The sequence below is a fragment of the Cavia porcellus genome, unplaced genomic scaffold, assembly GCF_034190915.1.
Source record: "Cavia porcellus strain 051 isolate PalLab524CR breed Dunkin Hartley unplaced genomic scaffold, mCavPor4.1 scaffold_18, whole genome shotgun sequence".
NCBI classification, from domain to species: domain Eukaryota; kingdom Metazoa; phylum Chordata; class Mammalia; order Rodentia; family Caviidae; genus Cavia; species Cavia porcellus.
Window position 1 is genome coordinate 25,430,249 of NW_026947501.1, and position 15,059 is coordinate 25,445,307.

At 48.8% G+C, this 15,059-nt stretch overlaps 1 protein-coding gene across 24 annotated transcripts in view; it reads left to right on the top strand.

Moving 5' to 3' along the window:
* The first annotated feature begins 740 nt into the window (after window positions 1–740).
* Window positions 741–15,059, top strand: part of Dysf (dysferlin) — a 210,458-nt gene continuing 196,139 nt past the window's right edge. For 4 of the 24 annotated variants that reach the window (XM_063229583.1, XM_063229581.1, XM_023564786.2 and 1 more), the window contains exon 1: window positions 14,525–14,805. In XM_063229583.1, the coding sequence (XP_063085653.1) occupies window positions 14,715–14,805 (91 nt within the window). In that variant the 5' untranslated portion in view covers window positions 14,525–14,714. Of the gene's footprint in view, window positions 1,267–14,523; window positions 14,806–15,059 lie in introns of those variants that run through there. The other 20 variants (XM_063229585.1, XM_003469017.5, XM_003469014.5 and 17 more) reach the window with 9 other exon arrangements.

A 15,059-nucleotide genomic window follows, 5' to 3' on the forward strand; every position in this document is an offset into this window, starting at 1 on the left:
TCAGCTCTAGAACCTAAAAACAGTCATGTCCTGTAACCTTATAATTCCAAGGCTGGAAATCCAACATGCGGAACCATGTAGTAGAGGGGGCCTCAACATGAATTTATACATCAGTTTTAATGATTTTTTAAAAAAATATTTCTCAGTATTATAATAGAATCCAGGAAGAGCCCAAATGTGTAACAGTCAGAGAAATCTTTGGGAATGTAATATATTTATATGACTGCAATTTTGTAGCAATTGAAAAAGTTGTTTATGGAAAAGTTTTAATGATGCAAGAAAATGTTGCTGCGAAACAGTGGGACAGAGGGCAGAGGAGATAACTCAGAAGTGAAGCGCTTGCCTTAGCATGCCCTCCGGCGCTGGGGGTGGGGAAACCTATGTTTTTTGAACTCAAAAAGCAGTACTGTAATTTACATGCTTTCGGACAGAAAAACCTAGATTGCTAAATATTCAAAAGTCAATTAAAAAAAAAAAACCAGATTTCTTTCTTCATGCTGTTTGTGATAAAATTTGAATGTATTATTTTTACTACCAGAAAAGAGGAGGTAAGTTTTTAAGTCAGTGGAGCTGCGCCTCACGGACGTTCTAAGCTCCCAGGGAATGCACTGGGCAGCACTTAATCGGGATCTCCCCGTCCTGCCCGGGGCGGCGAAGCTGCCTCTTGGAGACAGAATCAATTCCCTGCAGCAGACCCGCAGGCGCAGCCCTTGGCTGGAAGTGGAAGGTCAGGAAAGGGTCTGAGCATTCCTGCTGTCCGCGAGCTGGATCTGGGCTGCGCTGTGTCGCGGTCCAGCCCCCGGGCCCTCGCGGCCACCGCCCAGTCGGCTGTTCCACCGCCAGGTGCAAAGTGCCGTGTCACTGGAAAAGCGCTGCCGGCCGGCCTCAGCGTTAGATTACATCTCTGTGGAGCCCAAGTAGGTCTGCGGGGGTGGAAATGAGCCGAAGCCCCTGTTCCTGCAACGCCCGCTCACCGGCGTGGAGCGCGCCCAGGGGCGGGGACCGAGCCTAGGTCCCTCCTGGAGCGGCCGAGGGTGGCCTATTCCCCTTTAAGAGCAGCTCTGAGCCGGAGCCAGGAGCCCTGTCCAGGGAGGAGACCCACGAGCTGCGCCTCGGCCCTCGGGGTCCACCCCCAGTCCTCAGTGATCCCGGTCCCACCGGGCCCTCCGCCGACAGTCATGCTGAGGGTCTTCATCCTCTATGCCGAGAACGTCCGCACCCCGGACACCGACATCAGCGACGCCTACTGCTCTGCTGTGTTTGCAGGTAGGAGGGGCCAGAGACCCCGGTGGGCGTCGGGGTGGGGACTCAATGCTCTCTACCCTGGCGAGCACCTAAAGTGGGAGACCAGACGGCCAGCCCCGGCCAGATGGCGGTTGTGTTGCTGCAAAGACACGAGTTCTCGAGGAGGAGTGACTCAGGGAAACTGAGGCTGTGCAAGACAGGTGGTTGAGCGCGCTCCTCCACGGCCCGGAAGCAGAGCTCTGGGAGGCACCAGAGGAAGGTCAGGAATCAGCGTCTGTCTTCTGTTTCTGCCCTGAACTGTGAAGGCACCCCTGCTATCCCGGGAAGGCCTGGTCCCAGACCTATTTATAACCCAGTTCTTCCCACGAGGCCTCCTCTGGCTGCTTTCCTCAGTCCCTGCTCATTACCAGAGGCCGCCCGGGGGTGGAGGAATGCTACCCTCGCTTTGGTTCAGGATGGAGGATATTTAGCTGCTGGGCACACGTGTCAACAGCACCAAACTTTAGGGACTTCTTTGCTTACCACCCCACCGGACAGAGGCCTCCACCAAAAAACTTGCAGGGATTGTACCTGCACTTTGAAAACTCCAGGGAGTGAGATCTAGGCCCTGTCTGCTCCCCTTAGGGTCAAGCCAGCGCTGAAAACTACACAGATGGGCTTTGGTCATGGAGCCATAGTGGGGGAGAAGAGTTCGAGGCTGCCTCCCCAGGCTTTCTGTGTACACCCCCCACCCATTACATGCCCCACCTTCTTTTCTAGGAAGTCTTCTAGTCTACCACGAGTCACCCCTTGACCACCCAGCACAGACCTTCCCTTTCATTTTCACCAGCTCTGGGGTCCACCTGTTCCCTGATACCACATGTACATCTATTTCCAGACATGTGCCACCCTGGAGCCTGTGGGATATCGGCCTTGCTCTGTAAACACAAACTTGAGTCCACCACAGCACACACAGATTGTTGTATTAGTGTAGCTCACTGCTGGGCTTCTGTCTTCATCTTTGTTGAACCAAGGCAGCATGTGGAGGAATTGCTAAACCAGTCAGTGGTATGAAAAGCGCTGTGCACTGGAGGGGCCTGGGAGCCACTCTGGCTGTGTTTTGTTCCTAACATGCTGCATTGACTTGTTTTCTACGTTTCCCCCAGTAGCCTCAGGAAATGAGATTTAGCAAGGTGTTTCCAGCAGAGAGGACAAGGATGTTTTCATGCTTCCTCTCTACATCCTCCTGTCTGGGCTGGCCAGGCCAGTGGCCTGACTTAGCTGCCTGGCTGTTGGCTCTGCAGGCCACCTTCACCACTCCAGGGGGCACCATTCACACTTTAGAGTGACTGAGGGGAGGGAGGATGGTATCGCTAGGACAGAAGACAGGCACCCTGTGTGTTAGGCAGCTGCCTCCTGCTCCAGGGCGCTTACGCACAGTTGCCTGAGTGGGGGGCTGAAAAGCCTTTGTGAATGGCACCAACCACAGCTGTGCAGTGCACAGTGCACATTCTTCCTCAGCACTCTGGACTCTCTGGGGCTTTGTCTCCTCCAGGGCCCACTCGGCCTGACCAGAGTTCCGTCTGCCTTTGCTGACCACATCCCCTGCAATCATACATTCAGTACTCTTTCCTGCCCCCTCTCATCCCTGGCCAGACTTTCAGTGGAAGGGAAAGAATGAATAATGAATGGGAAGCACTTTTGAACCCCAAAATTGTTTTAGTACATAAGTACTGCCGGAATGGGGCTTTTCTCCCATTATTATTGTAGCCCCAAAGGTCTGTCTGAGAAGCACCCTCCCCTATCCTTCATCCTCATAGCCCAGATCTCACGTAGAGAAAAGAAATACATTGTCTGTGTTCATAGTGATTCCCTGAGTCTTAAGAAGGAGACTGGCTGGATCCTGACCCTGGTTATCAATGGCACCACCAGAGAGTGAAGAGTGCAGGCCTTCCCCTCCTCAGTCCCTGGCCACGCTCTACCCGCTGCATTAGCCAAGCTCCTAACACAGGTCCAAATTTGGCCTTCCTAAAGCATTCAGGACTGCTTGCTTTCCTTCTTGCTGCCAGGGCCAGGCTGATAAATGATTATGCAGAAAGCTGTGGCCTGGGACACAGATGAAAGCAAAACACCCTGTGGGGAGCCCTTCCACGCCAGCTGCCCTGGATCTGGCTTCCTGGACTCTTGGGGGTTTTGTCCCATAAAATCTCTCCTTTGGCTGTGTGATTGCAACATCTTATAGTATTACCGTGTTCCTCCTCTGTGCAAGCACTAAACTCATTGATGCTCACAGCAGCTATGAACGGTGGGGATTTGGACAGAGACTCCAGGGATCTGGTCAAGGTCATGCCCCCACCTCATCAGTGACTTCTGTTGTTCTCAGGATCCTTGGCTCATGAAGAAGAAAGCATGTTGGAATGCATACCATGTGCTGCCCACACCCGGGGACAGGGGACACTGACCCGAGCCAGCACAGGAAGGGCGGAGCTGGAATACTCAGCATGGGATTGAGCAAAGCAGGCCTGTGGGGAGCAGTGTCAGACAAATGATGAAAAGACAGAAGATCCTGTTTTTTAAAATATATTTTCATCACAAAGAGCAAACATAGACATTCACTAAGCATAAGCAACATGCTATTTTCAGATGCTGTGTCTTTAAAATCCCACAACAGTGGTATGAAAGAGATCTGTTAGTCTGACACCATGCTTATTATGTGCTGGACATTATTCTAAATGGAAAATTTAGTATGGACCTGTATCATAGTCTAGTTAACATTGGCAACTAGCTACTTTTGATATCATGTAATCGTCTAGCAAGCGTATTTGGTAATAACTATCCTCAATCCGATGTTACAGATCAGAAAACTGAGAAACAAAGAGGTTAAGTAACTTCTGTAAGATTATACACGGTAAATTGTGAATTCAAGTCATAGAAATCTGGCTCAAGAGTCTCCCCATCTGTAGTCTACTTTCTATTTGATTTTTAGGTCTGATTTACCAGAGATAAGCAATAAAAAGTGGGGAGCCAGGATTTGAACCCAGGTCTAGCTGAGACCAGGAAGCCTGCATGTTGACTTCTCACATTCTGCCGGATCCTGTGTGCTGTTTTCATTGCCACTTGTCAGCCACAGGCATCCGCAGCCCTTCCTCTCCGGCCTGAGGATACTGTCTCATCTCAGAGGCTCTGTCCCTCTGCGTCAGTGTCTTTGTGTCTGATGAGGCCAGTCAGACACCCGTGGGTCCCTCTAGCCAGTGCTCTTGTGCCAGGCCGGTCGCAAGCCTCTGACAGGCCTGTGACAGCTTCTTAGGATCTGGAAAGTGAGGCCTGGGCACCCAGGTGCTCAGTGGCCTTTAGTTAGAGCCAGCTTTGCCACTTTCCAGCTGTGTTTCTTTGGGCAAATCATTTAACCACTCTGTGCCTCAGTTTTCTCATCTGTAAAGTATCTCCAGTATCTCCTTTGGAGGCATGATTCTGAAAACTGTTCTGACAGAGCACTTTGAAATAAAACGTGGCACTCAATATCTGTTAACTATAATTGTGCGTTATCATACATATATTTTAAAATTATTATAATTAACGTGTATTGTACATAGTACAAAGAAATCATTATTACCAAGTACAGTGGTGCATGCCCATAATCCCAATGTCTTCCCAGTTACTTGGGAAGCTGAGGTAGCTTCCCGAGTTTGAGGTCGGCCTGAGTAACTTCATGAGATCCTGTCACAAAATGAAATAAAAAGGGATGGGCATATAGCTCAGTGATAGAGTGTTTGCGTAGCATGTGCAGGCCCTGGATTCAATCCCCAATACTTCATGAGGAGAGAAAGAAAGAGAAGACCATTACATGCATCTAAGGAGCCTTTCGGTATCTTTTTTGCATGGTCAGTTCTATCATCAGTGCTCTTTGTCCCTCTGTTGTCCTGCAGGTTGGGCACAGTCAGCTAAATGGTTGGCAGCTGTCCCATCTGCCTGCAGGGACCTTGGCCCTGTCTCCTTTGGCTGCCTTTTTGAAAGCAGCCTCTGTAGCATTTGTCTGCTTGCCTGGTGGCTTGCCATGGCCCTCACAGTGGTGCTATGCGTTTTCTTGGGACTTGGGTTCCTCCGGTGACTCTTCAGAGCCTATAAACATCCTCAAGCCAAACATACTGTCTTCCTCACTGTATGCTAGCTTCTTTCCACATTTGGTCATCCGCAGGAAATGCCAGCTGGAAGGGTGCTGACCTCTGTCACATACCTACTTCCTAGGGGAACTGAGGTAAAGAGATAGTGGTTCAGTCCTCCCAGCACCACTGGGAAGTGTCATCCTCTTACTTTTATAGAAGCTTAAGGGTCAGGGATTTAGCTCAGTGGCATAAGCGCCTGCCTGGCAAGCGTGAGGTTGAGTTCAATCCCTGGTACCACAAAAAAAAAAAAAAAAAAAAAAAAAAGAAGCCTAAACAGAGTCTGAAGGTTCGAGTCATGTGCCTCAGGCCACACTGCAAGGAGGATGTGCACTGGGCTAGAAGCCCAGGATCACTTCCACCTTGGGAAGGTCCCTCCACCACCTGCCATAATTCTAGCTTTGCTGGAATCAGGACCACGTGGCTTTCATACTCTCAGTGATCACATATAGGTGCTCTGTCAATTTTGGTTGGGCAGAGTGGAATATTCATGGGATACTCATCCTTAAATGAATGTGAGGGAAGAGGAAAGAAAGATGCACCATATCACTCATATTTTTGGAGAGTTTTGACATTGAAGGAATCCTGTAGACTTGCTAATCCAGTTATGCACCCATGATCCAATCAATCCTAAAAGCCCGCTGTGTTCCTCTCAAGGCTGATGGATATGAACAGAAAGTTCAGGTCTATTTGCTTTATGGATACCCTTTATGGATATTTGGCTTTTGGGAAAAACCAAAGCACTAGGCAGTATCAAGAGAACATGGCCAGGGAAGGCAAAGTGGTCCAACACTAATCCTCCCTAACAGTCAACGGGACAGAGGGCCACAAACAGGTGACAGGGAATATGGGCCTCAATCCCTGGGAGCCTGGCAGGTGGTGTAGCTATAATTAGACTAGAGGGAAAACTGTGTGTGCCTACTGGCTAAGTGGGGGCTAAACGTGACCCCACCGCTCCCCAACTCAATGCAGCAGCTCAGTTTTGGGCAGAGATTTGGGGCTCATGTGCCAGATTTCCTGGTTTTTCAAGAGAAGTTACAAATCACAATCTGTAAGGAAAATTTCCTAATGCTTCATCAAGGTACAACTTTGTTATAAAATGCTATTTCTAGGCTGATGCCTGGAGAGGGACAACCTCTGATGTCCACTGTTTAATCTTAGGTCAGTGTCGTCTTCACTGGGTGTGTCAGCCAGCATCTATCAGTAATTACATTCCTGAGGGTGTTTAATTTCATTTCTTCCCATTTTAATTCCTGCCTTATTGCTGGTACAAAATCCCTGATACCCAAACGTTAAAGGAAGAAAGGTTTACTTTAGCTTACAGTTTGTGGAGGTTTAGGTCCATACTTGACTGGTTCCAAGGCAGGATGGCATGGCAAAGAGGCATTGTCTTCAGTGAATCCATTCAGCCACATCAAGAACTACACTAATCCAGTTATGCACCCATAATTCAGTCACTCCTAAAACCCCTACTATAGGCCTTACGGGATGTTTTAGATATAAAGTATAATACTTCTTATCTCTGTCAACCCTGAAACATTGCAGTAAACATGAACTCTAAGTAAAAACTGAGCTTCTGCACAAATCTGACCTCAAAACTGTCCCATTCCTGTCCACCTGTGTATCCTATACTGGCTCTGTCACCTTTCTGGTGGGACTGGAGAAGTCTGGGTTGCTAAGAGGCCCTTTCTAAGGACACAAAAAGACAGTTACATATCTTGTTCATATCCCATTGGTTGATATTTGTCTCACATCCACATCTAGCTGCAGGAGAGGCTGGGAAATGTAGTTTTTCTATTTGGTTGGCCATGTGCCAGTTACAGTGTTACGGAGTTACAGAAAATGTTTATAGAAGAAGGGGAGGATAGATATGGGGAGACAAGTTGCAGTCTCAGCTTACTGTCTGTTAGAGGCTCATTCCTGATACAAATCCTCTAGGGCTGAAACCTTGTTGAGTTTCAAGGCCTGTCTGAGTGTGCAGCAGCCAGACCAGGAACCTGGAGGTTGGGATGGGAGAGTCCTCAGGATGTGTCCACAGTTTGGGTCCACAGTTTATGGTTTGGAAAAGAGGTGTGTGGAGCCCCTATTTCTTGGACACAAGCCCATGGTTTGTGACAGTCCTTTGGAATGTTCCTCTGGAAATATTAGTTATACCCCATCCAGATTCCCTGTGATGACTGATTGATTAGAGCAGGGGTAATGGTAGGGTGTGCTGTAGTGATGTGCGTAGGGAGTAAACCAAGAATCAAAACAATGAAAAAGTTTCACAATACCCCAAACTTCCCCTAGAGGGCAGTACAGCCCTCTTTGAGATCCATTGGGTTGAGATGGAACTCATTCCTAGAGGAACATGCCAGATCCCCTACACTAACTCCGTGCCATCACTCTACTGGAAATACCCTACATGCCTGGGCCACTAAGGCAAGGTTCCTCTCTCCCCTGATTTACCGGTCCACAGTCTATCTAGACATTAAACAGGTAATTGCACAAGTCTGCATTCCGTAGAACTGTGATAAGCAATAAGAAGGAAAAATACTGCCATATAGTTTTATTTGTCCGAGTGACCCAACCTAGACAGGGAGGTCAAGGGCTGTTTCCCTGGAGACGTGATGTTTGAACTGAGGGTCCCAGGGATCAATAGTGGTAACCCTGAAAAAGACAGGGAAGGAAACTTCAAATAGAGGGAATAGCCAAGCCAACAGAGCTGGGCAGAGTTCAGCATGATCTGGAAACCGAGAATTCCCTGGAGCTGTAGCTCAGGGCACTGGGGGCAGAAAGGTGTTTCCCTATCAGTCTAAGAGAGGAATTTGGGATTTCTTCCAAGACCTGGTCACTGGCTGACTATATTTTTTGTTTTGTTTCTTTTCTGATCATAGTTTTGTAAGATTGCCTGGTTGCAACACGTGGATAATGAGCCAGGGGGACTGTGAGATGGATAGTTAGGAGTTACATGTGTTAATAGTAAAAGGCGAAAGATTGATATGATCTGAAGAGAAACCAGAGTATTACATGTGGTGATAGGCCAGGTGGGAGATAATGCTGGTCAGAGCATTTGGAGGCTGTAGCCCGTGGGTGATACCAAAGTTATTTGTGCCAGAAAGGGCAATTTAGGCTCTTTCAAATAGACTTAATTGATAAATTGTCATTAAATGATTGGCTTACCTAACTCCTTTTCTTACTCACCTTCCTTGTTGTTGGTACAAAAATACCCGACACCCACAACCTAGAAGAGGAAGATTCAGTCCATATTCAGCAGACTCAAGAGAGAAACCCTATAGTGGAAGGGCTTGGGTGGGGGAAAACTGTTGGATTCATGGTGGCTGGGAAGCAGAGGGAGCATCTGTGATGGCTGATACATTGTGTCAACTTGAGAAGTTTAATTTCTAAGACTCAGCAGGGAGCGGGGGTCCTCCTCAGCTTTTAAACATCCTCATCCTGTGTAAGAGGAGGGCACAGAGTTACAATGAGTGCTACACCTGCCTGCTTACAAGGGAAGAAAAGAGGCTTGCTCTCCTCTCCTTTTGTTCTTAGTGCTTTTCCTGTCTTCTGCCTGTTGCCTCTGTGCCATGCTACCCTGCTCTGGAACCAGCTGATTATGTACTGAAACCTCCACAAACAGTGAACTAAATAAACTTTTCCTTCCTTAATTTTGGGTGTCAGGTATTTTGTCCCAGCATTGAGAGAAAAGTAATCAAGACAGAGAGAAAAGGGGAACCTGACAGGAGGTACAACCTACTAGTCATGTCTCTTGTGACTCACCTCTGCTGACCAGGCTGTAGCTCCTGGTATCACTTTTAACTCTAATGCTCCCATGATTCCTAATGCTCCCATGATTCCCTCACCCTTTAGAATCCCCACTTTTGATTACCTAAGGCTTTTGGGGGGGGCATTCAGATGTAAACTATGACATTTTTCTGTAGCCCCCAAAAGATTCATGTGCATTTCTTTATGTGAAATGCATCTAGTCCATCTCTATGAACTGCCAAAGCCCTAACAATTCCAGCATTTCTGAAAAGTCCAAATCCAAAGTAGCCTCTGGGTAAACTCTTAAGCTGTGAGCCCCTGTAAAAAAAAAAAAAAGAATGTTAAAAATGGTTGACCTACAATAGCACAGGGTAAACATTCCCATTCCAAAAGGGAGGAATAGAGAGGAATAGGAGATAGAAAAGAACAGAATCAAAGCAGTGCTGAAACCGTGAAGAGCAAACATTAAATTCTGTACCTCGGTGTCCAGCACCTGCAGCAAATTGTAGTGGGCCAGTTGTGGAGAGATGCAAACTTCAAGTGACTTGGGCTGCTTGCCTCTCTGGAATTGCCAGTGACGATAGCCCCCATGGCCTTCCTCTTGGACTGGCTTTGGTCACTACTTGCAGCTTTCCTCAGACGTTCCACATCCCTGACTTCAACTTTCTTAGGTCTCCATTGTACTTGCAGTTTCCGTGTCACACCTCACACCCTGCCCTCCTGGAGCACACTGCCTGGCCTCCCAGCTTTCTCTGAAATCTTGGTGGGAGCCTCTAAGCCTATTAGTCTTGGATTTTGCACACTCACAAAGGGTGATACCCAGCTCTGCTGCTGTCTCCAATAACTATCAGGTCCTTTTGCTTCATGACTGCCAAGGCTTCTGAGTTCCTGTATAGCTGAGCTCTGGCAGCCTAATCCCCGGTTCCTGGAGATTGAATTTCCTAAGCAGCCCTTCTTCAACTGTGTGCCCGACAGCTGTTTTCTCAAAGCAAATTCTTTCACTTTTATACCTTGAGGCCTGACTGGATGGTATCTTGTTGATTTCTGACAAGACTTCAAGGCATCTTTCCTACTGCCCTGATGTAAAGTACTTGGCTTTTTTTGATCTTTCTGGTAACCAATCTTTCCTCTCTTTCATCTTTGCAGCACTCCTCCAGGGTCTTTCTATTAGTTCAGGCTGGCCTTACACTTGCTACATAGCCTGGGTTGACCTTGAGCTCAAACTCATGGCAGTTCTCTTGCCTCAATCTCCTGAGTTACGGGCAAGCACCACCACACCCAGCTTGTGGGCCGTTTCTTTCTGGCAAAACTAAAAAAATTTTAAATGGGCTTTTTGCTCCTGATTTTCGATATAAATCTGGCTAAAAGTTGCCTGCAGTACCTGTGCAACAACCTGAACATTGCATTGCCTTGAAATTTCTTTCAGCAGAGTAAGTTGGCTTAATCTTTAACCTCAGCCTCCTGCAAAGTCTTAGTATATCTGCAAAATATAGACCAGTCTTTTGCCAGTATAGTATATATGATTTCTAACCCAAATGCCAGTGGAGTCCTTGTTCTAAACTGCAATACCCTGAGCTGCATTCTGGTCTTCTGAGCTCTGACCAGGGTCTTTCGTCAAGCCTGGTTAATAGCGTCTAGGGTTTCTCTAGCCAGTATCTCCCACTGTTCCAGATTCCCCCATGAACCACTTCCAAAGGCTTCTAAACCACATGGCTAGGTTGTGTCATAGCAATGATCCCACTTCTCTGTTATCAAAAAATACCCAATGCCTGAAATTTAAAGAACAGAAGTTTATTTTGGCTCACCCTTTTGAAGTTTCAGTCCATGTTCAGCAAGCTCAAGCAGAGAAATCACATGGTGGAGGGCCAGGTTTCCTCTGAAACCTGCTTTCTTCATTATAGCCAGGAATCAGAGTGCAAGGAGGAATCAGGGAGGGAGATACATTCTAATAGGTCATGCCTCCAGTGACCTACCTTCTTATATTACATTTAGCTGTAGGACTCACATGCTGAGTCCCTCCTTTGAGTGCATGATGCTTTGAGGAGTGATCCAGGTATAAATCATAATACTATCAGGCCAGAGACAAGACCTATACACTGTAGAGCTTCACTGTGCCACCTTGGATCCAGGCTCACTCCACTTTTCTTTCTGGTCTGTTGTCCTCAGTGTCTGTGACATCTAGGGCTGGTCCAACAACCGGATCTGTGTACTGCCTTATTCACAGGGAGTGGGACGAGGAGTAGGCTTCTCCATTCATGGTGTATAAGTCTCTTCCTTTGGGGAACAACATAGAAGGCATATCCATTGCTAGACCAAGACAGTGGCAAGAGACAGGTTCAGATAGATAGAGCAAGGTCCAACCTGGAGTTGGAGCTAGAAACCTGAACAGCTAGGTTGTGCTGGAAAGCAAGAAGGAACCTCCATGTTGGAGTAAGCCAAGTCTACCACAGCTTGAGGGCAGGTTAGAGGGATACAGTTTAGCAGGAGGAGAGGTCAAGCAGATTGAGAAGGTTCAGAGAAGGGGATAGCTTTAGATTCTCCTTCTCTTCTTCCTTTCTTTCCATTGCCATGTCCCATCCCAGTGGGAAAAGCTAGCTTCTTTATAGTGCATCCACTTCTTAAGAATACTTCCTGCCATGCCTTTAGATTTGGTTGCTATCATTTGATGTCCTGATAGTAAGCATGCTGGGAATAGGGATATGACCTATTCCCAAGGCCTAACACAGCTTTATCAAGTTGGAGGTGACTGCTGGGGGGGGGTTATGTGATTCATTTGTTCTTTTTTTATTTTTTTTGTTTCGATATCAGGAATTGAACTCATGACCTCATGCATGCCAGGTAGGCACTTGAGCCACTGAGCTAACTCCCCAGCCTGATTCATTTGTTCTTGCAGTCAACCATCTAGACAATATTTAGGGAGAACCTGCTTCATACCAGGCACTGATCCAGGTGCTGAGGAAACAGCAATAGACAAAGCAGATGTTCACTCTTTTTTTTTTTCTTTTTTATCGGTACCAGGGATCGAACTCACAACTGCCTGCTTGCAAGGCAGGCGCTTATACTGCTGAACTAAATCCCCAGCCCCAAAGCAGATGTTCTAATGGAGAATATGGAAAAGAAATAAGATTCATATTTTACTTAATGATTGGTGCAAAAATTAAGCAGTAATGAGCCTGGGGACCAAGGAAGGTCCCATCTGAGTGGATACTGAGGGAAGGGAAGGGGTGATTATTACACTCAGCAAGAATGTCTAGCAAAATCCCTGGTGGTCACCTCCTTGACCCGTCTGAGTAGCTACTAGGCTAACAGGCTTGAAGAAAGGGGGCAGGAGAGAAGGTCAGTGAGATCCAGCAAGACTTTGAATGTCAACTAAGGATTTGGATTTTGTTGTGAGTGAACTGGGAACTGCTGAAGGACTTTTAGTGGCAGAGTGACAGCAGATAATGCTGATGGGGTACAAAATAGACTGTAGGTTAGGAGGGCAAGATGGGAGCTAGAGAAGTGGAGGGAACCTCGTGGCAGTGATTTAGGCAGGCTTTAACTGAGGGGATTCCAATGGAGAGGTGACAGATGGGATTTTAAATAATTTTTAAAATTTCTTTACCTTTTTGAATTTTTTTAAAAGTACAGTTGATAGAATTTGCAGTATTGGTGCCATGATAGAGTTGAAAGCATGACTGAGTGGTTCAAGAGAGAAACAGTGGAGAAACAGTGGAGACAGAAACTATGGACAGCTTCTTCAAAGGATTTTGTGAACATAGCAGTGTAGCTGGATGTGTAGCTCGGTAATTGCATACCCTCAAAGTCATGAGTCTGATCCTAGGCATGTGTCTGTGCGCGCACGCACACACACACACACACACACACACACACACACACACACACACACGAGAGGTATGAAGCTGGGTGTGATGGGTACATTGCTGTAACCCCAGCACTTGGTAGACTGAGGACAGAGTACTGAGAATTTGACGCCAGCCTGGGCTAGATAGCAAGACCCTGTCTCGATAGAGATATGAGGTGGGGAGTAGTTGAAGGGAAGAAGTTTTTGTTTGTTTGTTGTCTTTGTTTTGTTTTGATGGTTTGGGGACTGACTGAACCCAGGATGCATGCTAGGCAAGTGTGCTACTACTGAGCTACATCCCTAGTCCTTTTTATTTTTTGTTTTTGAGATGCCCAGGCTAGTCTTGAGCTTGTGGTCCTTCTACATCAGTTTCCTAAATCGTGGGAATTACAGGAATTACCACCCCCACCAAGAGGATGCTTTATTAAGAGCACTAATGGAATGATTCAGTAGACAAGGAAAACTTGGTGATGAGGAGAGGTTGTCAGGGCCTTGTTAATGAATGGAATTATTCTCAAGTCCATTGCATTAGTTAATATCAAAAAAATACGAAAGAAAGCAAAGGATTTGGAGACAAATGCTCGTGAGGGGTAGCAGGATACCTGGGAAGCCGGGGATGTTCTCTGTCCAGTATTGAGAGTGGGTGTGACAGGCGGTCCTGTACCTCTGGGGTCTGGGGAGAGAGGTGCTCCTGGAGCGGAGACTGAGGAGACTGTGGAACCAGTGTGACAGCCGGCGGGAGTGAGGGCCACTGGAATGGGGGCTCTCAGTGATCACGCACAGGACAGCCCTGTGGAGCTGTGTTTCTCTCCTACACGCTCATCTGTTAGCGTGCAGGTGTAGATTAGGCAAAACAGGATCTGTCTCCCCCAAAATAAGAGAGGAAGAGAGCTACGACTTTGTGGTGCAGAATGATGCCAATAACTATTGGCGGTAAGAGTTCAGGCTGAAAAAGGAGTCTACTGGTGGGGACTGGGGAGGGGGGTAGAGATTAGTGCAGTTCTGTGCTAGAGCTAGTGTAGGGGTGCAGAGGTGCGAAGCCAGGGCTCTGTGGTCAGCAAGTTTATAAGCTCCTAAGGAACCCGATGTGCGTCTGCTGGGAACTGCAGGCTCAGAGGCAGGTTCGTCAAGGGAGTGGGATCACTGCTGCCCTGGGCCTCCTAGCAAGTCGGACGTCGCCTAGGGCCAGCCGAGAGCCGGCTCCCCAGCAGGGGGAGGGAGTGGGCGCGAGGGCCAGCAAGCCCAGCCCGGGGCTCAGGACACTAGCGTCGCCGCCGCTGACCCCCTTCTCCCGCTGACCCCCATGCCTCCTTCCCACCCCTTCACTGAGGGCTCCCGCGGCCAGGCCCGCGAAGTCCGGGGGGCCCTGGGGCCGGGCGGAGTGGGAGCCCCTGCGTAGCATCGGGGTTCAGCCGCCCAGCTGTGCGCCCCGCAACAGCCGCGTTTGCAGCCCCGGCGCGGACGGACGGCGACCCTCGGAGGAGGGGACCAGCGGCCCCACCGCACGCGTCCGAGCCCCGCCCCGGCCACTGCTCAGGGCGGACCCGCCCAGTGGGTGTCCGGTGTCCTCTCCCGGGCTCCCTCTCGGTGGGCCACTTCTCCCTCCGCCCAGGCGCTGCGGAGGGCACAGCCTCCTCTTGGGGCGGCCGCGGGGAGCCCAGCGCTGCCCGCTCGCCCCCTCGGTGAGTGGCCAGTGGCCGGGCCAGCTGCTCGCTCTGCTGAGCGCCCCGAGCGCCCCAGCCATGTTGTGCTGCCTGCTGGTGAGGGCCAGCAACCTCCCCAACGCGAAGAAGGACCGGCGCAGCGACCCTGTGGCCAGCCTGACGTTCCGAGGTGAGAGCCCTGCCCCGCCTCGGGGGCCAGTCCCGGCCGAGGCCCCGGTTCTTTCCTTTGTCGGCGGGGTCCAACCCTGGAACTGCCAAGGATGAAAGGAGCCGGGCACAGTGTATGACTTGGGCTTGGAAGTTTAGGAATATTCGAAGTGCTGCTGATATGCCTGCTGTCACTTTTCTAAGGTGATATTCAGAAGGAATAGAGTCCAAGCCCTTTCTGAGTAATGGGCAGAGCTGGGTTGGAAGTTGGGTGTA